The sequence below is a fragment of the Oncorhynchus masou genome, chromosome 32 (genome assembly GCF_036934945.1).
Source record: "Oncorhynchus masou masou isolate Uvic2021 chromosome 32, UVic_Omas_1.1, whole genome shotgun sequence".
NCBI classification, from domain to species: Eukaryota; Metazoa; Chordata; class Actinopteri; order Salmoniformes; family Salmonidae; genus Oncorhynchus; species Oncorhynchus masou.
In genome coordinates, this window is record NC_088243.1 from 59,556,429 (window position 1) to 59,583,820 (window position 27,392).

A 27,392-nucleotide genomic window follows, 5' to 3' on the forward strand; every position below is an offset into this window, starting at 1 on the left:
AGGGGGTCACTGACACATACCTGCTGTCAGGGGATACAGAGGTATGTGTTGGCTCATTTTTGAATGACTAACTTGTACTTATGCACCACCACAGGACGCAAACACACAGGCCGATAATATCAACAGATTTCTCCGAATCTCACATGGACACGCGTCCTCCACTCTTGCCTGTGTTAGAACGAGTAGAACTTACATGGCCAGCGCAGACAGGAAATGGTTCTGGGTTCCGAAGTTATATCAGACCCACATACAGCTCGTAGTTCTAGGACATTTGCTGAAAGGACAAATGCCTTTTATTTTCCCATAATGACTGTCTCTCCATGGGTACACTTTACATTGGATTTTACATAAGAGTAAAAGTATTTCTCCTGTTCAAACATGCAGGCCTTGATAACATCCACTGAGCTATCGTGTGTGGTACTGGCATTGACATTCATTATGTAAAAGACCCACATCATGTCAGGGGAACAAGTGAGTACAGCACAGAGACAGAGTAGTGTGGTTTTTGTGGCAATATAGTGTGAAACCAGACACAGGAAGTTTTGGGAAGATATCCAAAAAAGGCTTCAAGAAGAAATAACAATTAGCAAAGATAATAACTAAACCTGTTATAATTTTGCAAATTATGACAGCTATTCAATTAAATTTCTGTCATTTCTATAAAGATTGCAATATCATTGTGTTTATATGCTGTATCTAGGTATACCATTTTAGGTTGATGATTATATCAAGGCATGGTCGATGTGTTTTTCCGCTTTTGTATTTTTGTGCCAGCAAGGCCTGCACCATTAAGAGTGTGGCTAGTTTATAGTTTTATATGAAGACAAAACAAACATAATTCCATAGTACAGTCTGGGATATGAAACCTCCCCATGCTCAATCTCCTTTGGATTATATGGTCCCAAATGTCCTAATAAATATATAGAGTTTATTTCATAATGTTGACACAACATTTTTATTCACGTGGTGTCCCATTCGGTTGAAAAATGTGAACATCACCTGCATGTAATACTTCATTACCTTAATTCAACAACCTTCAGCAAATAAAGTAGTAACACTTCTATGATCCACAGTTAAATGTATATCTAAAACTCAGATGATGACCAAAGTAGCGCCACTGGCAAAGAACCACAGGCGTCAAGCACAAGTTTTACGCCCTTAGTCTTCCCACAGTAGCAGTGTCTAAGAAACCACATATGTCAACAGTTAGTTTTACACAATAATGTTTTAAAAAGGCAGTAAAAAAAATGCTAAGTTCACAGAAGCATTGATTAAGTGACTGTGATGTTCATCTTGAATGGGTGGGTGCCACTTTATTATCTTGTGAGCTCACAAGAGTTATGGGATAAGGGAGAGAATAGAGAAACATGTACAATGTAATAGTAAGAATGTAAATAAATGAGCCCAGGGTTCGCATTTTCCTCCCACCGGATTCCCCTCTTATCACTAACAGCTACACCACAGTGACAAGATAATAATACCATCGGACAGTAAACAGAAAGCGAGGCCTTATCATTAACTTTCCAGGCCATGTTAAAATGTGTACTGGTAAATATGTACAGCTGTACATTTCATCCTCCATGGCCCTTAGTGAGGGATTTTACAAGCTCTGTGCTGTTCTTTATAAACGGCAGAGCAGTGGAAAGGGCAGGGGAGGAGGTGATGCGTGTGAATGCTCAGTAAACACTCGTCTGGTGACTGCTGGGGAGACATAAAATCAATATTTAGCTATGTGGATCTAAAATTGGATATAAAAAGTGTTTGACCATTTTAAGGTGGACACGTGAATGGAAACGGATATGAGATGAGGATTTCATGGGACAGGCACCACGTCTGTGTGTGTGCTTACTAGATTTTTTTTTTACTGTATATAAAAGGACGTGAGTGGAAGAGATGACGAGTTGTCCATTAGGGCAGGCATCTGTCACCGACGTCCATTGGGTTCAGTTTGAGAACTCAAACAAAGTGAGTAGGTCTATAGTGAATCCCAGATCCTGGGTAGGTTCTCCAGGATCCTCCGGCGATGCGACGGGTTCGACACTCCGGCTGCACGCAGGTCCTCCTCTGTGATGCCACTGGAGAGAGCAAAGGTCATTTAGGTATCCAAACCACCGAGACCAAACAAATCAGGTTCCATCCACCGTTATTCCTCCTCTCACCTGAAGTAGTCCAAGTCGTCCCAGCCGTTGAGGCTGAGTCCCAGAGTGTACTTCTGTAGACCCAGGGTGCTGAGTAGTTCTCGCACCGTCTCTGGAGCTCCATAGAGGACCTGTATCAAACACCAAAACAAATGTCGAGTCAAAAAACGGAATGATAAAGCCTTAGGCCTGGGCCAATTACTAGGCACCTACAATCGAAGAATGATTCCCTCAATCTCACACAAATTATCAAGGTACAACCCCAAATCCGTAAACACGGGCACCCTCATAGATATCATCCTGACCAACCTGCCCTCCAAATATACCTCTGCTGTCTTCAACCAGGATCTCAGCGATCACTGCCTCATTGCCTGCGTCTGTAATGGGCCAGCGGTCAAACAACCACCCCTCATCACTGTCAAACGCTCCCTAAAACACCTGGCCCGGGTGTCCTGGAAGGATATTGACCTTATCCCTTCAGTAGAGGATGCCTGGTTATTCTTTCAAAGTGCTTTCCTCACCATCTTAAATAAGCATGCCCCGTTCAAAAAATGTAGAACTAAGAACAGATATAGCCCTTGTTTCACTCCAGACTTGACTGACCTTGACCAGCACAAAAACATTCTGTGGTGTACTGCATTAGCATCGAATAGCCCCCGCGATATGCAACTTTTCAGGGAAGTTAGGAACCAATATACACAGTCAGTTAGGAAAGCAAAGGCTAGCTTTTTCAAACAGAAATTTGCATCCTGTAGCACAAATTCCCACAAGTTTTGGGACACTGTAAAGTCCATGGAGAATAAGAGCTCCTCCTCCCAGCTGTCCACTGCACTGAGGCTAGGAAACACTGTCACCACCGATAAATCCACGATAATTGAGAATCTCAATAAGCATTTCTCTACAGCTGGCCATGCTTTCCACCTGGCTACCCCTACCCCGGCCAACAGATCCGCACCCCCTGCAGCAACTTACCCAAGCCCCCCCTCGCTTCTCCTTCAACCAAATCCAGATAGCTGATGTTCTGAAAGAGCTACAAAATCTGGACCCCTACAAATCAGCTGGGCTAGACAATCTGGACCCTCTCTTTCTAGGATTATCTGCCGCAATTGTTGCAATCCCTATTACGAGCACGTTCAACCTCTCTTTTGTATCGTCTGAGATCCCTAAAGATTGGAAAGCTGCCACTGTCATCCCCCTCTTCAAAGGGGGAGACACTCTAGACCCAAACTGATATAGACCTCTATCCATGCTGTCCTACCTTTCTAAAGTCTTCGAAAGCCAAGTTAACAAACAGATCACCGACCATTTTGAAACCCATCATATCTTCTCCGCTATGCAGTCTGGTTTCCGAGCTGGTCATGGGTGCACCTCAGCCACGCTCAAGGTCCTAAACGATATCAACCGCCATAGATAAAAGACAGTACTGTGCAGCCGTCTTCATCGACCTGGCCAAGGCTTTCGACTCTGTCAATCACTGCATTCATATCGGCAGACTCAACAGCCTTGGTTTCTCAAATGACTGCCTCGCCTGGTTCACCAACAACTTCTCGGATAGAGTTCAGTGTGTCAAATCGGAGGGCCTGTTGTCCGGACCTCTGGCAGTCACTATGGGGGTGCCACAGGGTTAAATTCTCTGGCCGACTCTTTTCTCTGTATATATCAATGATGTCGCTCTTGCTGCTGGTGATTCTCTGACCCACTTCTACGCAAATGACACCATTCTGTATACTTTTGGCCCATCTTTGGACACTGTGTTAACAAACCTTCAGACGAGCTTCAATGCCATACAACACTCCTTCCGTGGCCAACTCCTCATTTGGCCTCCTTTCCTTCCAGTTCTCTGCTGCCAATGACTGGAGCGAATTGCAAAAATCACTGAAGCTGGAGACATATATCCCTCACTAACTTAAAGCATCATCTGTCAGAGCAGCTTACCGATCACAGCACCTTTACACAGCCCATCTGTAACTAGCCCACCCAACTATCTCATCCCCATATTGTTATTTATTTTTGCTCTTTTGCACCCCAGTATCTCTACTTGCACATCAGCATCTGCACATCTGTCACTCCAGTGTTAATGCTAAATTGTAATTATTTCACCACTATGGCCTATTTATTGCCTTACCTCCCTAATCTTAGTACATTTGCACACAGATTTTTATTTTTTCTATTGTGTTATTGACTGTACGTTTGTTTATCCCATGCGTAACTGTGTTGTTTTTGTCACACTGCTTTGCTTTATCTTGGCCAGGTCGCAGTTGTAAATGAGAACTTGTTCTCAACTGGCCTACCTGGTTAAATAAAGGTGAAATATAAAATAAAATAAACATTTTATATCTACGCACCTCTTTCTCCCAGCAGTATCCTCTTTCTGCAGCTATGGCCAGGTCATTCCCCTGGGCCGGTCTCTGGCATGGGGTAGATGGAGCCTCAAGGTACAATGGGAAGAAGTCTACCTCGCTGAGTGACTTGGCTATCTGCAGGGCTGTGAGGGAGTGGTCCCCAAGGGGCCCAACTGGCTGCTCTACCACCCACGGTGCTGATGCCTGGGTGTGGGGTACACAGGTGGACACATATGGGTAGAAGGCTGGGAGTTTGCTGCTCCGTACAGGGATGGCTTGTTCCTGTTGGTGCACCCTAGGCTGTTCTCTCCTGGGGGTCTCTCTGATGATGGCGGAGTGGTTCATGTACATGTTCCTCAGGTTCTTGGCAGGCAGGATGGAGTTCTGGACAACATTGTTTTTGCTTGGTCGTGGTTGTATGGGTTGTTCATGATAGTGAGAGGTGGGGCTTGGGGCAGGGGGGATTGGCGATGGGTCCTTTGCTGGGAAGAGCTGATAGGAGGAGTTAGTCTGGGGTGGATGATGGTCATTGGTGGAAGGATAGTGGGGCAGGATCCCTGGAATCTCGATTTCAGTGAAGTCAGACCTGCGAGGGGACTTCCTGTCACAGCCACGCCCTCCGAAGAGTTTGGGTAACTGCAGTGCGGAGTCGCCGGCCCAGACCACCTGAGGATCCCTGCGAGGGGGTGGAGACTCCTCTACTCTTCCCAGGACAGACACACCTTCAAATATGAAGTAGGCAGGGTTTGTGTAACTGCTAGGGGCCGGCTTGGGTGGAGGCGGTGAGGATCTGAAATGGGTGGAAAGATAATAATGAAAGTAGGCTAAATGACAAACCATACTATAAACTCCCATCACTAATTATAATTTGGAATCATATGCTGACAATGTATGTTGGCTAGTTTTACAATGAGTGGCTTGAAAAACACCAAAAAGATCCTCACCGGCTGATAGGTGCCCGAGTGGACGGAGGAGACAAGCATCCCCTCACCAGACCCTTCTCGTCCTTCTCAAAGCAGAACCATTCTGAAAAAGACAAAACAGCTGTTTATTGGACACCATCTAACTAATGTCTTCTCCATATATCCTGTGTTGTCTGGGGGTAAAAGTTGCCCGTGGCGTGTGGTGGCAGTGTTTATGTGTGTTGTCATGGCAATGCATAATGCCTGACCTATAGGGCAAATGGCACCCACTCACACTGTGTCTTTTGAATGTCTCAGGATGCATCTGGTCAGGGTCAGTCAGCGAAGAGTCAAAAGAGGAAGCCAGGGCAGAGACCACAGAGAGAGAAAGCCAAGCCTTGGATCAATCAGGAACCAAATAGAGGAAGCAATGAGAGATACACAGGAGAACCAGAGGGCATATTGACTGTCGCAACAGAAGCCCAGCGGGAAGTGATAGTGTGAGCAGAGGAAGGAGAGGAGAGCAGTGATGAGGTTGGTGGGAGGTCAGCCAGGCGAACCCACCGTAGATCTTCTCCCGTGTTCCTCGCCGGTCCTTGGGCACATGGACCCTGACCCGCCCACGTATGGAGCCCATCTCCTCACCCCGGTGGGTCAGAAACGTCTCAAACTGCTCTGCCGCGCCGATAAGGGAGCGCAGTGCCACACAGCACTCACCTACAGAGTCAACAGTAGGATCAACAATGGAGTGGACACTGATCCCGGCCTAGACACTGATCTCTGGTCAGTTTAGCTTTTTTCTCTCCTAATAGTTAAGATTTGAAGACTGTACACTGATCTTTGATCTGTGCATAAAATACACTTTAAAAAATCTAAACATCTCAATGACTACAGTCAAAGGGCGTTGATTGACTCAGTGACTGATGAGAGGGGAAATAGTGAATGGTGGTGGTTATGAACAGGAAGGGAAGGAGTAAGGACCAACCGTATGACTCAAACCCGTCACATGACTTGACAGACAGCAGGAGGTGCTGATCCTGAAGGTACTCCATGTCTGAGACGATCGGGAGAAGCTATGATATGTAGACACACACACACACACAGGTTAGCTATGAGTCTTTGGTATGAGTTTGCTCATCTAGCTCCAGATTGATGTATTTACCTTGGGCAGCTGTTTGGGGGACCAGCCCAGTTTGAGGAAGCCAGGCACGTCACAGCTCTGTGAGTCATTCTCTACGGAACGGCGGATCTCTGCTCAAAACAGATAGACTTAAATTATTCATCACAGAGTTTGTTATAGAACTTTAGATGAACTAGGTGAGAAAGGGTTAAGGACAAAGCACCTTCAAGACAGGATGAGTGAAACTCAATGAAGAACTTGGCTTTGCTGGCTGTCTTCACAATGGCCTCAACACCTTCCAACTCCATCCAGGCCCTCTCCATGCTCGAGTTTGGGTCTGTTTTGTAGTGCAAAGAAATCGAGGCTCACAAGCAAGTATCACAGTTATATTATACGACGTATATTAATCAAAATTCTTATGTCAAAATAACCACAATCACCTGTTTTGGAAATGAACTGTGACGTCACCCCAACATGGAATGTGGCAAAAACAGGCGAGTGGTCGCTGGTGAAGATGTCATCTGTACAACCTGGAGACAGAGAGATCTGTCGTAATGATACAACCGTGTCCATTATCCTTATTCTGTTAACTGTACCATCATACAAGCATTCTTATGTCACTAATGATCACTTCAGCACTCTATGCTATTCAACCTTTGTCAAAACCTGCGGCATAGACTAAACTAATGATCCTCTAATGGCTATGATGGAGTATGCTGTATGGTATGCTGTATGGTAGGAGTTGCCAATCATACCTTAAACAGGGACTCTTGCATTTTACAGGAAAACAATCAAAGAAATGGCCACAAAATATCTAATTTAAAAACACCACGAGAAATGATACTATGATATCCAATTTGCCATGCCTGAATGCTAAACTACAATGCTGCTAGAGTGCCTTCGGAAAGAATTCAGGCCCCTAGACTTTTTCCACATTGTTATGGTTACAGCCTTATTTTAAAATGTATTAAGTTGTTTTTCCTCCTCATCTACACACAACACCCCATAATTACAAAGCAAAAACAGGATTTTAGAAATGTTTGCTAATTTATTAAAAATAAAAAACGGAAATATCACATTTACCTAAGTATTCAGACCATTTACTCAGTACTTTGTTGAAGCACCTTTGACAGCGTTTACAGCCTCGAGTCTTTTGGGTATGACGCTACAAGCTTGGCACACCTGTATTTGGGGAGTTTCTCCCATTCTTCTCTGCAGATCCTCTCAAGCTCTGTCAGGTTGGATGGGGAGTGTTGCTGCACAGCTATTTTCAGGTCTCTCCAGAGATGTTCGATTGAGGTCAAATCCAGGCTCTGGCTGGGCCACTCAAGGACATTTAGAGACTTTTCCCGAAGTCACTCCTGCGTTGTCTTGGTGTGCTTAAGGTCGTTGTCCTGTTGGAAGGTGAACCTTCGGCCCATTCTAAAGGTCTTCAGCGCTCTGGAGCAGGTTTTCATCAAGGATCTCTGTACTATGCTCCTTTCTGTACTACGCTCCTTTCATCTTTGCCTCAATCCTGACTAGTCTCCCAGTCCCTGCCACTGAAAAACATCCACATAGAATAATGCTGCAACCACCATGCTTCACTGTAGGGATGGTGCCAGGTTTCTTCTAGACGTTATGCTTGGCATTCAGGCCAAAGAGTTCAAACTTGGTTTCATCAGACCAGAGAATCTTGTTTCTCATGCTCTTGAGTCTTTCGGTGCCTTTTGGTAAACTCCAAGCGGGCTGTCATGTGTCTTTTACTGAGGAGTGGCTTCCATCTGGCCACTCTACCATAAAGGCTTGATTGGTGGTGCTGCAGAGATGGTGGTCCTTCTGGAAGGTTCTCCCATCTCCACAGAGGTACTCAAGAGCTCTGTCAGACTGACCAAGTCACCTCCCTGACCAAGGCCCTTCTCCCCCAATTGCTCAGTTTGCTCGGGCAGCGAGCTCTAGGAAGAGTCTTGGTGGTTCCAAACTTCTTCCATTTAAGAATGATGGAAGCCACTGTGTTCTTGGGGACCTTCAAAGCTGCAGAAATGTTTTGGTACCCTTCCCCAGATCTGTGCCTCGACACAATCCTGTCTCTTTGAGCTCTACAGGTAATTCCTTTGACCTCATGGCTTGGCTTTTGCTCTGACAAGCACTGTCAACTGTGGGACCTTATATAGACAGGTGTGTGCCTTTCCAAATCATGTTCAATCAATTTAATCTATCACAGGTGGACTCCAATTAAGTTGTAGAAACATTTCCTGGATGATCAATGGAAACAGGATGTACCTGAGCTCAATTTCGAATCTCATAGCAAAGGGGTCTGAATACTTAAGGAAATAAGGTATTTCTGTTTTTTTATTATTAATAAATGAGCAAAAATGTCTAAAACCAGATTTGGCTTTTTTATCACGTGGTATTGCTGACTATTTTCATTTCTTTAATCCATTTTAGAGTAAGGCTGTAATGTAACAAAATGTGGAACAAGTCAAGGGTTCTGAAAACTTTCCAAAGGCACTATGTATGAGGATAATGTTACGAGCCAACAAAAAAGAAACTCAGCAAAAAAATAAATGTCCTCTCACTGTCAACTGTGTTTATTTTTAGCAAACTTAACGTGTGTAAATATTTGTATGAACATAAGATTCAACAACTGAGACATCAAACTGAGTTCCACAGTCCAGCCTCTCTCAGCTTATTGAGGACAATCTGAGCACTGATGGAGGGATTGTGCGTTCCTGGTGTAACTCGGGCAGTTGTCGTTGCCATCCTGTACCTGTCCCGCATGTGTGATGTTCAGATGTGCCGATCCTGTGCAGGTGTTGTTACACGTGGTCTGCCACTGCGAGGACGATCAGCTGTCCGTCCTGTCTCCCTGTCGCGCTGTCTTAGGCATCTCACAGTACGGTCATTGCAATTTATTGCCCTGACCACATCTGCAGTCCTCATGCTTCCTTGCAGCATGCTTAAGGCACGTTCACGCAGATGAGCAGGGACCCTGGGCATCTTTCTTTTGGTGTTTTTCAGAGTCCGTAGAAAGGCCTCTTTAGTGTCCTAAGTTTTCATAACTGTGACCTTAATTGTCTACCGTCTGTAAGCTGTTAGTGTCTTAATGTCTTAGTGTATGTTCATTAATTGTTTATGGTTAATTGAACAAGCATGGGAAACAGTGTTTAAACCCTTTACAAGGAAGATCTGTGAATTTTTTGGGATTTTTACTAATTATCTTTAAAGACAGGGTCCTGAAAAGGGGACTTTTCTTTTTTTGCTGAGTTTATGTTCTAAACCAGGGATGGGCAACTGGCTGCCCACAACCCCCCTTTTGTAGGCCTGTGGCCCAATAACAATAATAACAAAAATACTATTTTTGTTGGAACTCAATCGGGGTCTCAACTTTCTGTTGAGCGTTGGAATAATAGAATCGACAGTGTGCAACTTAGAAATTTGGGTGTGCATTAGCAGTCACTCAATTAGCACGTCAGCATTTTTTTTTTTAGGATTGGTAAGTTAGTCTCGCGGCCAGCTATCTAAACTTGTAGTAAGCAGGGTCTAATTACCGACCGAGGTGGGGCCCATTCATCATCAGTTATTACATAAAAAAACTGCAAACATTTGCCTGCACCCTGTGGCAAAATGTCTTGAATTGCCGGAAATTAGCTTCAAAACTGCTAATGTTTTTCTCCGCCCCATGGCAAAATGAGTAGAATTGCAGGAAATTCACCTTCAAATGTAAATATCGGTCATGGCTGTCATGAGTGGGGCCGCTAAAATGTTTTCTCACAAGGGGATGGGGTTGGGGGGGGGGTACGCAGACCCATGAGCCACTGCAGCCCCTCATGGTGTGTTCCGTTTTTTTGTGGCCCCCAGCCCCATCAAAATCATCCATGTCATAAAACCTAAACCCACCATAGGAGTTGCAGGTGATATGTGTCTCTGAGTAAGACTTCCACAGAATCCGGTCACACCATGATGGCACATTGACACGCACCTGTAGACACAGAATAGAAGAATGGCTATATTTATTGTGTGTTTGTGTTCGGTGCGGACACATTGAACATAGAATTGATTTAGAAAAATTTTATTATATAATGTAGGGAACACTGCATTCCAATCATACAAGCCATTTCACTCTGTGATGTAGTTTTAGTAGTCATGAGGACAGCTGCCGTCAAAGCACCCACCCCCTGTGACCCCAATAGAGACTGATTGGGTTACACATACAGTAAATCCAGTCGTGAGCTATACTTCTTTGTGTAGAATGTTTAGGGGGGCAGGTTACATTAGTTGCAAAAGCGAACGTTTCCAACCTAGCATTATGCAATTCCCTTATTTGCTGACTGCTTTCACAAGGCTCACAGTGATGCTTTGTGTGGCTTATTCATCACTTACTGCTTGAATGTAATTCAGACAACACGCTGATTTGGACACAATGTAGCTTTGAGAGGTTGTGTCAGAGAGTGTCAAAAGGAGACTCACGCCAGAGGTCTTGTACTTCTGCCACAGGTAACTGTCCCTGGACCCCCTCTCGTACCGATAGGTGGGCGGAAACGCAATCTTCTCTTCCTCTTAACCAGGACAAAGTGAGAGAAAGGGAGAGAGAAGGGGTAGATTCAGAGACAAAAGCAATGAAGAGGAGAAATTATTGACAAGAATAAATAACACAGGTATTTTCACCCGCACAGGAACACACAGTTGGACATGACGTCAGTAGGATGCTACTCACTGAAATTGAGGAAGGCCTTCCTCTTGTGTCGTTCTCGCGTCAGCTGGTCAGCACACATGAGCTCATCAAACTCCCGCTTGGAAACATGTTTCAGAATGTCCTGTAAAGCAATAGCGATTCAGTATGAGAGAGTTCAAGGTACGGCTCTGGATCTATAGAGATTCTTGATTTCGGGTTAAACTACATTTGATCTATTTGCTGGGGAACAATGAAACAGAGAGCGGAGAGCAGACAGAGTTTGTCTGACCTGTACGTCCAGATCTAGTCTGTAGTTGAGGTCTCCACACCAGAAGAGATGTGTGAAGCGCAGGCTGACGTCAAAGGCACTGAGTTGCCGGTCACCCAGGGACAACAGTCTGAGGATGTCCGCACAGTTCTGGTTCCTCCTGACAGGACCACAAGCACAGGCAGTGACAACATCAACTCACACACATAGACATGCTGCGTACATACATTGGAAACGTTTACACTCTACAGCCCTGGCATGTCCTTATATAGAACGGACACAGTGGACATCAATCTGATGATAGTTGTGTTGAACATTACCCTAATGTTTTATCTGTCAACTAATACCCAAATTATATACCAAAGAGCTGAACATTGGAAATAGGTGTGTATACAGTTGTGTATACCACAGGAGGCTGGTGGCACCTTAATTGGGGAGGACGGACTCTTGGTAATGGCTGGAGCGGAATTAGCGGAATGGTATCAAATGCATCAAACACATAGTTTGATGCCATTCGCTCCGTTCCGGGCCATTATTATGAGCCGTCCTCCCCTCAGGAGCCTCCACTGGTGTATACAATATGTACATACCTGACTACTTTCTCACTGCCAGAGGTCAGATGGCAGTTAACAAATCCAAAAGAAGTACTGTTGAAGAGTAAGGAAACCCCAACAGCACCTTTATTTCCTGGAAACAAACAAATTTGACATTTAGCTACTTTAAATCATCAATCAAGTACAAGGGAGGAGCAAAAACCCGTAGGTCCTCCGTGGAATGAGTTTGACACGTGTCTTTGGCTGTAGGCTCTGCCAAAGATACAGGATGTGTCTGTGGAGGCTGCTGACGAGAGGACGGCTCATAATAATGCCTGGAATAGAGTCAATGGAATGGTATCAAACATGTGGTTTCCTTGACATTCTATTGACTCCCTTCCATAGTCACGACATCCGCCGAAGTTGGCTCCCCTGCCTGTTCGGGCGGTGCTCGGCGGTCGTCGTCACCGTCCTACGAGCCGCTACCGATCCCTTTTTCATTTGTCTGTTGGTTTTGTCTTATTAGCTTCACCTGTGTGTATTTTGGTTTAATTAGCTTCCCTATATGTAGGAGTTTGACCCGCCTTTGTTTTGTGCAGGATTGTTTTGTTTTTTTGTTACTCTGTTTGTTGTGGTTTCATGTTTGTATTCTCCGGACTGTTTGGTCCTGGGTTTGGTCTGTTTTATGCGCCCTGTATGTTGGCGTGACCGTTTTTTTGCCGGAGAATAAATGACTATTTACTGAACCCTGCTCTCTGCCTGATTCCAACCCACCACTCCTAGTAGGCTGTGACATCCATCCATTACTATGAGCCGTCCTCCCCTCAGCAGTCTCCACTGGTATGTGTATACTACGCATTCATTTCTGAGACGAGGAGGAGGGTGTGGTGTTATGGGTAGCCGACCCAAGTAGGGGCCTGGTATCATACCCAGTGTGTTCCCCAGGCCAGTCTTCACACTGGCTGTGTTTACATGGCTGATGCGACTCTCGTGCTCCGGCTTCACGAACACTGCCAGCCTCATGTTCCACAGTGACTGTACTGCCACCTGCAGGACACATAACCACAGAACACTATAACAGAGCAATCAAGACATCGGCCTACAGTACTGCTGAATGAAAAAAGCTAAAGTAATGATAACATATGTCTTGATTTCTCATGGAAGTATCATAATCATAGACATAAGCAATTGTTTTTAGACATTGTATTGCTAGGCTAACTCCAGTGAGTATCAGGTAAACGAATGAGCAATAAACCTTAAGATGCTCTAGACTTCCAGTTTATACCAACGATTTATATATACACTAGATGACTAACAAGGGAAGCTGTTTTGAAGCCACCGCTCCCCCATCTTGGCACTCCTCCACTGTTGTAAAATTTTGGGGGGAAGCTTTAGAAATGCATAGTTTTTGCCGCGTTTATTCCATTACAGACACTAATGCACACTTTTTCATTATATTATGTGAGCTAAACATACAAATAAAAAGTGTAAAATATATACAATTATTTTCCTTAAAGCATACTTTTTGAAAGTCTGAATGTTACTGTCCCCACTACAACAACAAAATACTGAAATTGATGTAATTTTGTCCTTAAAACATTTAATTGAAATACTGTAGAATTCCATTCATTACTATGGAGAACCCTCTCTACTAGGGAGTGCCAATATGGCCCACTGGTGGTTTCAAATCCTCTCATTGGCCAATACATAGCATCCGCAATCCAGGGTTTATATACGTCGTTGGTTTATACACCCTTTTTTTATGACCGCTTTGTGCAAATACAAAGAGCATGTAAAGTCACTGTCACAGAGAGATAAACAGCTGTCATTGCTTCAGGATGAATGGTAAAAGAAAAAGTACATCAGAACAGATATCCTATAAGGTGAGCAAGGACATAATGACTTAATGCAAACACATGACAATCAGAGACACTGAAAGCTGGGAGAAAGTGCCAATAAGGTACAGGGACAGAAAGAAAGAGACAGATGGAAAGATGGCGAAAGAACGGCACATACAGTAGAGATGGAGGAAAAGAGGGACATGGCGATGGAGAAAAAGAAGCAGAGAGAGATGGAGAAAGAGGACTGGGGGACAACAGATGGAAATGAGCTGTTTGCTAAATCTGGTGCAACATTTCCTTTCTCTGTGTTCTAAAACGTATGTTTTTGTGGTACATTGACTGTGTCCCAAATTTGTTTTGAGTTAAATGGAGGACAATAGAGGAAAAAGTGATGCTCACCTGTTTGTACTCTATATGAGTGTAGCTGTGTAGGGTAGCCTTGACGTGCTCGGTCCACTCCTTCTCCCCCTGAGAGTTCTCCTGGGTACCCAGGGCGTAGATGTCATGAGGCAGCAGAGCTGTGGACTCATCTGGGGTTCGCCCCAGACCACAGCACGTCACCCAGGACTGCAGACTACGAGGGGGAGGGGAGCCACCTGGACACACAGCCAATAAGATCATTAGTGAGGGTCCCACTCAGTATAGACCACTATCTAGTGCTTCAAATATATAAAACAGTGTTTCTAATAAGAAAATTGTGGCTTTCCAGTGTAATAACCCTGTAATAACCGTAGCCATACCAGGAAAAGTACTGATGTCAGACAGTGACAGCGGAAGACATATTACTCTAGGACAGTGAGGTTCTATTGATGTCGTAGTTACCCATATTCCAGCTGCCCACAAACACAGAGATGACATCAGGTTCACTCAGATTGGAGTGTCTGGTCTTCATCAGCTGTAGCAGCTGGCAGAATGCTTCCCGTTTCTGGAGGGAAGAGAGAGTGTTCTCAGTCAATACAATGGAATCCAATGGGTGGCAACATACACAGACGAATGTAGACCTGTATGTACCCTTGCACTCTCAAACATGAGCTCTCGTGGGGTGTTGTGATGACTGTCCACTACCATGCGCAGCTTGGCTGGACTGCTCTGGAACTTGACTAGCTGCAGAACTGACACGTGGGCACGCAATGGAAAAGAGGGGAATCGTTAGGATCATTGAACACTTCTTCATCGAACTCGGTCAAGTAATGTCAGATGTTGATGTTATTCTCTTACTCCGGTCGTGTGAGACTGTCTCCGCTCCGAATGACCCGGCCTTCCTGTCAAACAGCAGCACTCCTGTGTCCAAGTCCACTGACACAGTCTGTCTGCCGTAACGCACCATCTTAATCTAGACACACACACAAAGATGATACAAGATATACAATACTGTACCACAAAAATGATCAAAATATGACTAACCAGCTGGTATGCCCCCCTAAAATTATGAAGTGCCCTTTGTCTCTCTCTGTCACCTGAAAGGAGTGGACAGGTATGGGCCTGGCATTGTTCTTGGCTACAGGGACTAGTGCTGGAGCAGGGACTAGGGCTGGAGAAGGGGCTGGAGCTGGAGCTGGAGCATGGGCAGGAGCAGGGGCTGGAGCAGGGACTGGGGCTGGAGCAGAGACTGGGATTGGAGCTGGGGCAGGAGCAGGAGCAGGGACTGGAGCTGAGACAGGGGCGGGCTCACGGAAAGGGGCGGGCTGCACAGCCAGGTTGTGAGTGGTCACAGCATCTTGAAGAGCTTTCAGCACCTGCACAGTAAGAGCATAGAGAGCTTTAGACTGGAAAGTAAATTAATATCAGACTGGTTTGCATTGGGGGGGGGGGGGGTATTGTGTGTGTGTGTATGTATGTGGGTACAAACCCTCTTCTCCAGGGAGGACAGCAGGCTGACCAGGGCAGAGATTTTACACAGCAGGCTGTCCAACTCCATGTCTGGACCTCTACCCATATTCTAAAAGGAGGGACAGTAATATTAAGTATTAAGTAGCTGTGTGCTATGTCAAATACAGGTATAAATATAGAATTGTACCCCATGAATGGAACATATTTAGAGGTGTTTTATTTTCAACTTTTTTAACAGTGATGCACTGTGAAAGTTATTTTTCTCAATTAGTGCACTAGAGGGCGCAGCAGATCAGATTTCCATTCATTTTCTGTCTTCTTTGTTTGTGGGTCCATTGTGGACCATAGTAGAGTAGACAGGGTAAGACAGACAGGGTAGGACATCACCGGGTAGGGGCCTTCCAAGTGGCCTTCCAAGTGGCACAATGGTCTAAGGTGCCATCAGAGATTCTAGGTTCGAGTCCAGGCTCTGTCGCAGCTGGCCGTGACAGGGAGACCCATGGGGCGGCTCACAATTGGCCCAGCGTCGTCCAAGTTAGAGGAGGGTTTGTGTCCGCTGACACAGTCGCCAGGTGCACGGTGTTTCCTCCGACGCGTTGGTGCGGGTTAAGTGGGTGTTGTGTCAAGAAGCAGTGCGGTTTAGCTTGGTTGGGTTGTATTTCGGAGGACGCACGGCACTCGACTTTCGCCACCTCAGAGTCCAGCAGAGTCCTCAGAGTTGCAGCAACGAGACAACTACCAATTGGATGCCACGAAATTGTTGAGAAAACAGGGTTAAAAAAAAGGACAGACAGAACGGGAAGGACAGACAGGGTATATCACAGATGGGATGTACCTGTGACTTGGTGGAGGTTAAAGGGCAGGTGGGATGGTCAAACACTTTGGCCAGCGTCTCCAAACTGGACATGGTCAGATCAATCTCACTGTGGATCAGACAACCAGTTCATTTTCTCCCTGTGATAACTAACAAATCCATCACATCACAAACACTAAATGACATACAGCACTAACTGTAGTAGCAGTAGCAAAATGCTGAAACCCACCTGTTGAGTCCCTGGCATGCTGTGCCCAGGGTGTGGTGTAGATGGAGTAGGCCTTTTGCTCCTCTACGCAGACCCTCTACATCCAGAGGCAGCTCACTGCACAGATACTCACTGAGCAGCCCAACCACCTCACCTGCCATGCTGTGAAAGCACAGTAAAAAAAAATCTACATTTTATGTGGTTTATCCATCATTTTTCCCAGAAAGAGTAGATAAAACTAACGGAATGGAATGTTTGTGTAAAAAAAAAAATTCAACACACTCTTGAAAAGAAACAAAGTTTATCATGAGTGTTCGCAAACATAAGCCTTGTTGAAAGCAGCACTCAGGCAAGCTGACGAGGAAGGGAAAGGGGATACCTAGATGCCACAGGAAAATACTACAGTGCTAAAGTACCCCAAATAGCCCCAGACCAATAGTGCACATTTTTCCCTATTTATGTGTGGAACTGGAAGTATATCTGCATTCTCCTGATGTGTGATTGGTGTTAGGGAGAGTGTACCTGGGTGTGTTGAGCTCCTGCAGCCTGTGGAGGAAGAGGAGATGGGGGGATGGGGTGACTGGGGGTCCTTCTGGGGGAGATGTACTGACTGAGACTGGGGCTGGGGCTGGGCTGGGACTCCACACCAGCCCTGGCTTCTCATCATCACCTGAGCTCTCCTCACCAGGCTCTGTGTCCCCCCCCACAGGGTACAGCAGGGGGATGACCAGACCCTTATGAGGGTGCTGGTACCCCAACACCAGGTCCCCCAGTGTACGGAAACAGTTCACCTGCACCCCTTGAGATGTCTGTGGGGAAACACACATACAGCATAGACAGAATTATAATATAAATAGACATTCATAGACATAGCGATTTGCTCAAACATGTAAGAATGAACATATATGGGCTGTGGTTATACATACATGGGCTGTGGTTATACATACATGGGCTGTGGTTACCCAGAAAGGTCAAAAATACCATAAACACATGATACAGAACCTACACAACACAAGTGATATTGTGTACAGGAGAGATGAACAAATTCCCTGAACTGATGCCACAATGAGCTGCAAACCGTCCATCAAGATAATGTTTATAAACTTTTTCTCTTAAAGTTCCTAAAGCTTGGAAGACCATACAAATGTCTCAAATCCATATGAACCTGTTCAGGATACGCATGTGTTGTCCGAACAGTGTCCACCAAAACAAAATGGACCTGGATATACTCAGGGGGATCCCTTGGAGTAGAGGTGCGGTCTCTTGGGCCCTGGAGGTGCCAAACAGAAGCCACAACCACTCACCTCTGTTTGCATAGCCAGAACAAGAACAACATCAAACACTCATTGCCAAGCAGGTTGCAGAAACCACTGCTAATCAGCCACAGGACAGGAGATGATGTCACAAACCTACCCCGCAAATTCTGGTCACTGGCAAGGTTGGCTGCCATGAGTCACAGTGTTCCAGCAGTTTACTAGCCGACCTCTGTGTTCTGAGCCAGTCTACCGTACACACGCACAAACGCTGCCCGCTATAAACAACACTCCAACAGCCAGCTGTCTCAGATACGTACAGTAAACATGGAGGTGAAACACATATTCAACAGCCAACGACAAACGCATTAAGTGCCAGTCACACACACACACGCCGCAGGCATAGACATATTAGATGCCATGGACACACTCTCAGACACAGGACCCAAAGGGCACACAGCAACACTGCAAACTAAAAGCCCCTTTCCTGTATATCTTATTTTAGAAACGTTTGTTTTCATTGTGTGGTTTGAAAAACCATTTTTGGCAGACATTACCTGCCCCAGTTGCCAGGGACTCCTCTAATGGTTTATGCATTTTTTCGAGGAACTCTTGAGAAGTAATTACAAAGAAAATACAGACTAAACGACTCAGGGAGACAAAAACGGCCTGTCTTTTAGCTCAAAATATCCCTTCTATAAAATAGCCCCCTCAGAAAAACAAGAAAGCAACCACGCAATCCCTATGTGGTAATGTTTTTTAATAGCTAAGCCAGTGAGACAATCTGCTTATTGGGGACTTTACTGACTTCCGTGGAAAACAAGCGAGGCAGCGATACAGTACATGGAGCACAGCCCTCATCTGAAAAGAACGTTTACATGGTGTTTTCAAATCAAAGACTCATTAAATGACTGTCTCTATGAGACAATTGTTATTGAGCTGGTTTTGCACCAGATATGGTAAAGGAATGCACAGGCTGGTTTGCGGGCTGCCTCAAATGTTTTTTTGTTACTGTGTTTTTTTCCTCATTCCTGATAATTAGGACCAGGAGCTGTGGCTCTTGAAAGGAGTCGTCCCCTATAGTCACTATCAAAAACACACCCATACAACCGCCACACACAAACTAATCCGAACCATCCCTATCCCCCACCCAACTAACCCTCAACACACACATCCTTGTCCACGACACATTCACACACAAAGCACAAACAGACCCATCCTCCTTAGAGCACTGGTCAATGAGTGGGTAGGTCAGGAATCTGACACACACGCAATTTCTCCTCTGTGCAATTGTCATTCTCCAAGCATGCAGCCGCATGGCAGAGATGCCATTCAAACAAAAAGGCCTAAGGCAGAATGAGCCTAGTATATGAACACAAGACACTTCCTGTTTCCCTTACAACATACAACAACACAACTCTTTTGTAACGATAACAACTACAGTGTTGTACAGTCCATTCTTTCTCGAAAGTGGTTGCTACAAGAGGATAATATCATGCTTGAACATGTAGGATATGCTACAGTATTAGCCTAGTTACTGTCAGGATTAGGTCATGTGTGTATGTGAGGGGGGGTTGGAAAGTTAAACTGATGATGGTCACTCACCTGTACAGCCAACAGGCCGTCTGCATCAGGAAGAATACGATAAGTGTGAACGTGCCGTTGGTACCTGAAAAGGGGAAAATAACATTGGCAAATGTACTGTATACCCCAAGACAGCACTACACATAACTATACCACTGTCATGGGCAGAAATAAACATTCAAAGGCAAAACACGCTTTAAAGTAACAATGAAATAAGGAAGAGCAGATGTGCTGCCCTTGTTAAAGATAAACAAGACGCTAATTTGTTGATGGTGTGACTCAGTTAGATGGTTATTTTAGCAGCTTCATGGTCCACTGCACAGCGTGGGATTACATGACTACTACCGGGCAATTCTATGGAAACGGACCTGCGCCAGAAACGGACCTGACTCAGATTTTTCACTTCAAATGTATGCCAAACAAAAACCATTGATTTCAAAGTTAACCAAACATACAACTCCATGCACAATGACTGCTTTTAACAATTTACACAGAACAGTTTACAGAAACATTTACTGGAAGAACTGTGCATATGCAAAGTTTAGTGAAAAGATTTCGGTAAAATCTCCCTCCGTTTTTCATGTGACCATGTTTTTCATGGTTAAAAGAGGTCTACCGAAAGAATGAGAAGTTAGCTATGCCATGACACCTTGACTCTGAACAAAATCTATTTTGGTTATTGAGCCACAGTAAGTGGATTTACACCTTGTAACGGGATTGCGGTAACATAATTCTTTCATGGGTCCCTGATCTGTACTACACAGAAATGCATAATTATATATATAAATGTCATTCTCTTCATGGCGTTGTATCCTAAATAGGTGCACTCAGGTATTAATATGCAAAATCCTCCTTTGCATATTTGTTAATTATTCTACACACAAGCTATTATTTGAATGAGCTCCTCCACTTAGCAAAACCAAATCTGAACCAATCATATACATCTATGTTTCACAAGTATTGACATCAAAGTACAGCACAGTAGAGCTCAGTAGAGCTCAGTATAGTGTACTCAACTCGTGTGCTCTACTGTACTGAACTCTATACTAATCTACTGTACTGAGCTACAGTGGGGCAAAAAAGTATTTAGTCAGCCAACAATTGTGCAAGTTCTCCCACTTAAAAAGACGAGAGGCCTGTCATTTTCATCATAGGTACACTTCAACTATGACAGACAAAATGAGAAAAGAAATCCAGAAAATCACATTGTAGGATTTTTAATGAATTGATTTGCAAATTATGGTGGAAAATAAGTATTTGGTCAATAACAAAAGTTTATCTCAATATTTTGTTATATACCCTTTGTTAGCAATGACAGAGGTCAAACGTTTTCTGTAGGTCTTCACAAGGTTTTCACACACTGTTGCTGGTATTTTGGCCCATTCCTCCATACAGATCTCCTCTAGAGCAGTGATGTTTAGGGGCTGTTGCTGGGCAACACGGACTTTCAACTCCCTCCAAAGATTTTCTATGGGGTTGAGATCTGGAGACTGGCAAGGCCACTCCAGGACCTTGAAATGCTTCTTACGAAGCCACTCCTTCATTGCCCGGGCGGTGTGTTTGGGGTCATTGTCATGCTGAAAGACCCAGCCACGTTTCATCTTCAATGCTTGCTGATGGAAGGAGGTTTTCACTCAAAATCTCACGATACATGGCCCCATTCATTCTTTCCTTTACATGGATCAGTCGTCCTGGTCCCTTTGCAGAAAAACAGCCACAAAGCATGATGTTTCCACCCCCATGCTTCACAGTAGGTATGGTGTTCTTTGGATGCAACTCAGCATTCTTTGTCCTCCAAACACGACGAGTTGAGAACACTGACATTCCTGTCTTGCAGGAAATCACGCACAGAACGAGCAGTATGGCTGGTGGCATTGTCATGCTGGAGGGTCATGTCAGGATGAGCCTGCAAGAAGGGTACCACATGAGGGAGGAGGATATCTTCCCTGTAACGCACAGCATTGAGATTGCCTGTAATGACAACAAGCTCAGTCTGATGATGCTGTGATACACCGCCCCAGACCATGATGGACCCTCTACCTTCAAATCGATCCCGCTCCAGAGTACAGGCCTCGGTGTAACGCTCATTCCTTCAACGATAAACGTAAATCCGACCATCACCTTTGGTGAGACAAAACCACGACTCGTCAGTGAAGAGCACTTCTTGCCAGTCGTGTCTGGTCCAGCGACGGTGGGTTTGTGCCCATAGGCCTATCTGCAGTCCTCATGCCTCTCCATATCTGCAGTCCTCATGCCTCCTTGCAGCATGCCTAAGGCACGTTCACGCAGATGAGCAGGGACCCTGAGAATCTTTCTTTTGGTGTTTTTACAGTCAGTAGAAAGGCCTCTTTAGTGTCCTAAGTTTTCATAACTATGACCTTAATTGCCTACCGTCTGTAAGCTGTTAGTGTCTTAATGACCGTTCCACAGGTGCATGTTTATTAATTGTTTATGGTTCATTGAACAAGCATGGGAAACAGTGTTTAAACATTTTATAATAAAGATCTGTGAAATGATTTGGAATTTTTACAAATTATCTTTGAAAGACAGGGTCCTGAAAAAGGGACGTTTCTGTTTTTGCTTTGTTTACTTAGACAAAAATACATATATATACAATTTCTTTTCCTTCTTTTTTCTTGAGTGGGTAGCCTGATGAAAGCCAGTCAATTTTTAAATCACCCAGATAATATACCTATGTTGATATCACATACGTTATCGATCATTTCACACGTTAGCCTGATACTGACTAGCACTTGGTGGTCCAAAGCTGCTTCCCACCAGAATGGGCTTTAGGTGAGGCAGATGAACCTGTAGCCATCTTACTTCAACAGTATTTAACATTGTCACACTGGTATAACTGTTCAGGAGACAGGCGCATGAATGCGTAATAGTAAAAAAAAAATAATTTGACCCACATTTCTACCAAACAAAGACGTATACAAAACACAAGGTTGAGACCCAAACAAAAGAGCGAGGAGTACCTCAAATAAATACACAAGCGCACAATGATACCATACGGGATGAGACCCGTAATTATCTGCGCCATATGTGCGGCACGAAAGCCAAAACAACACAGCACAGGTACTCACACGACCAACGGACATTGTAACAATAATCCACCGAATAATGGTGGATTAGGGCACACTTATACAATTACTAATCAATGGGAATAGGGACCAGGTGTGCGTAATGACAGTTCCGGGGGGATCTGTGACAAACATGAGATCCTCTCTAAGCCTTACAGAAACGTGTATCTGAATAGAAAACGGTCACACCTCCACTTTTGGCATTTGGGTCTTTTCTGTAGATGTTATAACCATGTATTGCTACCACTGTATCATCAAATGTATTATCTAAGTGAGTTTCAGAGATTGTCAGAATATGAATGTCATCTGTTACTAGCAAATGATTGATTTCCTGAACCTTGTTTCTTAGGCTACATATGTTAACGTGGGCTATTTTTTTGCACTTTTCTGGGATGCTTAATTGTTTTTATTGCTTTACTGTGAGGTTTAGATTTTGTGTCACTGGACTACACACAATGCCTCATAATGTCAAAGTGGAAATAAGATTTTCAAAAACTTTTCAAATTAATAAAAAATGAAAAGGTGAAATGTCTTGAGTAAATACGGAAGTATTCAACCCCTTTGTTATTTAAGCCTAAATAAGTTCTGGAGTAAAAATGTCCTTAACAACTCACATAATAAGTTGCATGGACTCACTCTGTGTGATATAATAGTGTTAAAACATTATTTGTTTTGAATGACCACCTCATCTCTGTACCCCACATATACAATTATCTGTAAGGTCCCTTAGTTGAGCAGTGAATTTCAAACACAGATTCAACAACGAAGACCAGGAAGGTTTTCTAATGCCTCGCAAAGAAAGGCACCTATTGATCAGCAAGCCCACCCCCTTTTCCCGATGTCAATCATGTCTTTAGGAGGCACTGTAACCAGCTTGCTCACAAATTGTGATGAGTTAGTATGTTGTTGCAGAAATAAATAGACCTGGGGGAGGGGTTGTCCAGACACATTAGCTTTGACCATCAGATGACAGAAAGTAAAAGAAAACAATTATCAACATGCCAGTGGAAGGGGGGAAGAAATTCTGTTGCAGATTTTTCAGAAATTCTGTTGCCAATTCATTAACATAATTGATATTGGTAAAAACTCTATAACTAATTGATATGTCTACCTTTACTGGTTACTTCTGTGAACTTTCATTATTCTCCCTCCACATAAAAATATATTTAAAATATGTGGGTTTTTGGTAACAGAATTTCAAGGCACAAGGCAATGTTTCTTCAACTTACAGAAAGCATAAAATGTTTTCCTAACCTAAATATAAGTGTTGATATTAGTTGGCAGGGGTTTTTCCTTCAGCATTATTGTGTTTCGATGTATTTTCTAATACCTTTTAAGACTTATTCTGATAGATGTTTTCTCAGACTCCTTTTCCATCTGTTTGACAAGGAATTAAAGCCTATGCTTATTCCATATTCTAAGGATGGAAAAGTCTTGTAAAATGTAAATATGCCTTAATTAAAAAAACATATTAACTCTTAATTAGTTTTCTTTTGCCACCCATTTTGACATGATCCCATTAATGTCACATGTTGGTGCTCATAAAGAATCTACCCACACATCTCACGTTTTTACACACCACTATTTACACAACCTACACAAACTAGCCAGAGGGGTGTGACTCATCTGGACTGCATGTGGGCTTCATGTTCGATAATAATCACTTGGTAGCAAAACCATACCACTAGTCTGTGTCAAGTATCCAATAGATGGCTAACTTTTATCTCTACTTTATCTCTTAACACAGTACAGTAAATGCCTGTAACCCCCCCCCCCCCTGTTGAAAAGACACCAATTGAAAGCCCCCTGCTGAAAGCATGGCCTTGTGATGCCTGGTTAAGAATCACAGGTATCGTTCATCTAGAATGAATTCATATTTCCCTGTAATGACGTGAGAGAATAATGTAAAGAAACAGCAGATCTGTATTGATGTGGAGATTAGATTAGTGTACACTAGGCCTATATAAAATATAGAGAGGAGGAAGAGGTACAGAGACAGAGGGACAGAAAAAACGCAGAATAGAAAACAACAGCAAAAGAGAGGGAAAAGAGAATGAGGAAAGAGAGAATGAGACAGCTAAGAGGGAGGGGGGGGGCAGCATGAGCAGCAGTGGGGCTCAGCTTTCAGGAATGTGTCTGGCTCGGGCCGCTGTGCACAGAGAGCCGTGTGGTCACTGTAGCTCCCGCCCTCTTCCAGGGGCCCCAGGGAAGACTGAATGGAGGGGGGAGGAGAGGAGAGTGGGGGACCGGGAGCCCTATGCCAGGGTTACACGGACACTGGCCAGGCTTGGTTGGGCTGTATCGGGACAGGGCAACCTGAGTGTTCAGGAGCTATAGACTTCCTGTAGCCCTGTGAGCCACAGCCTTCTCCCTGCCCGCTGTCCCAGGTCAGAGTGACAATGATAAAGATGACAGAGAGACAGGCTGCTGAATCTATTTACAATGCAGAAATTGAGACACGCTATAGCACTTGTGAATGTGAGGTTAGTTCCCTTTCCACTGACTGTGAGAATCACTGAGCTGATATTGACCATACACACTCAGAGGTGGAAAGGAATTTTATGCGTGTGTGTGTGTGTGTGTGTGTGTGTGTGTGTGTGTGTGTGTGTGTGTGTGTGTGTGTGTGTGTGTGTGTGTGTGTGTGTGTGTGTGTGTGTGTGTGTGTGTGTGTGGTGGAAGGCTACTCACAGCAGACAGAGGGCGTAGGCTCCAGGCACAGACTCACTGTCCCTGACCAGGAAGCTGCCGTCCCTCCCAGCCCGGGCCAGCAAGTCCTCCGCATGCACGCGGCTGATGTCGCGGTGGTACCACGCCACCGCCATGACAACCGACGCTGTTGTTGTCCACCTGTCAGTCAGTGGAGTGTCTGTCCGTCCAACAGGGTAATCCACAACAAAGTGTACGGTCAGAGATGACACACACACAGTCTGTCCCACACCTGTGTCATGGCACCACGAGACCCTCCAGTCAGGAGCTCTCGTTGTTCAGTCCTTTTGAGTGTTCACGGCTTCTCCAGCATCCTCGTCCTCATTAGTAAGGTCGACACAGGACAACAACAATAGTCCTCCTCATTTAAGACAGGCACGCCTTCCAGGGTCCTACTTGGTTACGCATCCTGTTGCATTTGAGGATTGTTGTCGTTGTAGAGTCAGAGTCAATATCCCTCCCACAGATTTCTCTGTGTCCAGATTTTAGAACTACAGTTGCTGAACTCTGGCCCACCTTGCTGTTAGTTCCCCCACAGAGAACTGTCTCAGTGTCTGTGTGCAGGTTGCTGCCAGCCGGATGTTCCTCTCAGGTAGACAGACAGTTGGATGTTCCTCTCAGGCAGACAGACAGAGGTAGAGAGAAAGAGAGGGTGAGCAATGATGCAAATAGCCAACCACCCCTGGGGGTAGTGCCTGCAGCCTCACCCCAAAGACCGACAATGCTGCTGTCTTCTCAATAAAAGCCCTGCATGCAAACAACACAGGAACGAGGAACCAAGAGAAGTCAGTCAGCCATACAAACAAACCCTGCTGCACAGCCTGCTGTGGTGGATAGATATCAGACAATTCAAATGATTTTCCAGTTGTTTTGCCATATAAGGGAAAGGGCAAACACCCTGCAGAAAGTTCAGCTGATGGTTGCAGTTCTCTCCAGATTCCACAGTCTCTCTCTTCCTCTCTGTTGTCAGACGTAGATTACAGAGGGTGGGTCCGGGGTGTTGGTGGGGGGTGTCAAGGGTCCCTGGTCGGTCCCGTGCAGAGAGTGTGTTGGGAGCGTCCCGTCCCCCTGGTGTGGTGTGTTCCGTATCTCCCTAGAGTGTCGTCAGAAGAGGAGGTGAAGGGGGGCTAGAGGATGAGAGGACTAGCCCTGTTAAACCACAACACAACGCGGGGCAGCACAGACAGAGGAAGTGACTCCCCGCTCCAGATGTGAGTAAGAAGGAAAAGCGAGGGCAGAGAAAAGAACTGACGCAGCAGCAGAAAGAATTCCTGCGAGGGGCTTCACTTCATCACTGGTGTGTGAAACCAACGCTGCCAGCAGACTCTTCCTTTCTCTGGCCCACCCCACGCTCCATCCTCCTCCCCTCCTTCTCCTCCTCCTTTTCCCTGAAATCCCAAACACAAAACACAGCCGCGCCGTGCACACTCAGGTGGGAGGCTTGGCACAGCCTCTGTCTGTCTCACTCCTGCGTTCTTGTCCTCTTTTCCAGCCTTTTTTCCACTGTGCTGGCTAGCTTATTCCCCTCTCTCTTTCTCCGTTCCCCGCCCTTTTCTTTTGTTACTCTCCCTAACATCCCTTTCTCTCTCTCCTTGCTCTCCTTGCCTTCTCTCCCTCCTTTCTCTCCCTGCTTTCTCTCCCTGCTTTCTCTCTCTCCTTTCTCTCCCTTTTTTCTCCACCCTCCTTTCTCTCTCCTTTCTCTCCCTCCTTTCTCTCCCTCCTTTCTCTCCCTGCTTTCTCTCCCTCCTTTCTCTCTCTCCTTTCCCTCCCTTTTTTCTCCACCCTCCTTTCTCTCTCTCCTTTCTCTCCCTTTTTTCTCCACCCTCCTTTCTGTCCCTTTTTTCTCCACCTTCCTTTCTCTCCCTCCTTTCTCTCCCTCCTTTCTATCCTTCCTTTATCTCACTCCTTTCTCTCGCTCCTTTCTATCCCTCCTTTCTCTCCCAGCAGAAAAGCAGCCTCCAAATGGATATGGAGGCTTATTTTTGGCATGCAAACAACGCCCCTCTTCCTCCTCTTCTTCCCGTCCTCTCCTCACCCAGTGGGTGGAACTGTGTTTGTGGGCAGCTGTTTGGCTCCAGCTTTGCTGTGCTGCCTCTTACAACTCAGCAGAAAT

General features: G+C 45.0%; 1 protein-coding gene across 1 annotated transcript; it reads right to left on the minus strand.

Moving 5' to 3' along the window:
* Positions 1–336: 336 nt before the first annotated feature.
* LOC135526337 (phosphatidylinositol 3,4,5-trisphosphate 5-phosphatase 2B-like) lies at positions 337–27,316 on the minus strand. The gene is made up of 26 exons (XM_064954630.1): positions 25,262–27,316; positions 19,509–19,572; positions 17,173–17,459; positions 16,672–16,812; positions 16,464–16,551; positions 15,648–15,737; positions 15,256–15,534; positions 15,017–15,131; positions 14,810–14,910; positions 14,621–14,723; positions 14,198–14,394; positions 12,887–13,004; positions 12,015–12,111; positions 11,446–11,584; positions 11,199–11,298; positions 10,952–11,040; positions 10,382–10,463; positions 6,943–7,032; positions 6,726–6,839; positions 6,545–6,633; positions 6,368–6,455; positions 5,947–6,099; positions 5,425–5,506; positions 4,484–5,270; positions 2,160–2,269; positions 337–2,075 (listed from the first exon to the last, which is right to left on the minus strand). Exons 1-26 carry the CDS (start codon positions 25,393–25,395, stop codon positions 1,976–1,978), a joined length of 3,837 nt encoding a protein of 1,278 aa, XP_064810702.1. The 5' UTR covers positions 25,396–27,316; the 3' UTR covers positions 337–1,975.
* Positions 27,317–27,392: the final 76 nt, after the last annotated feature.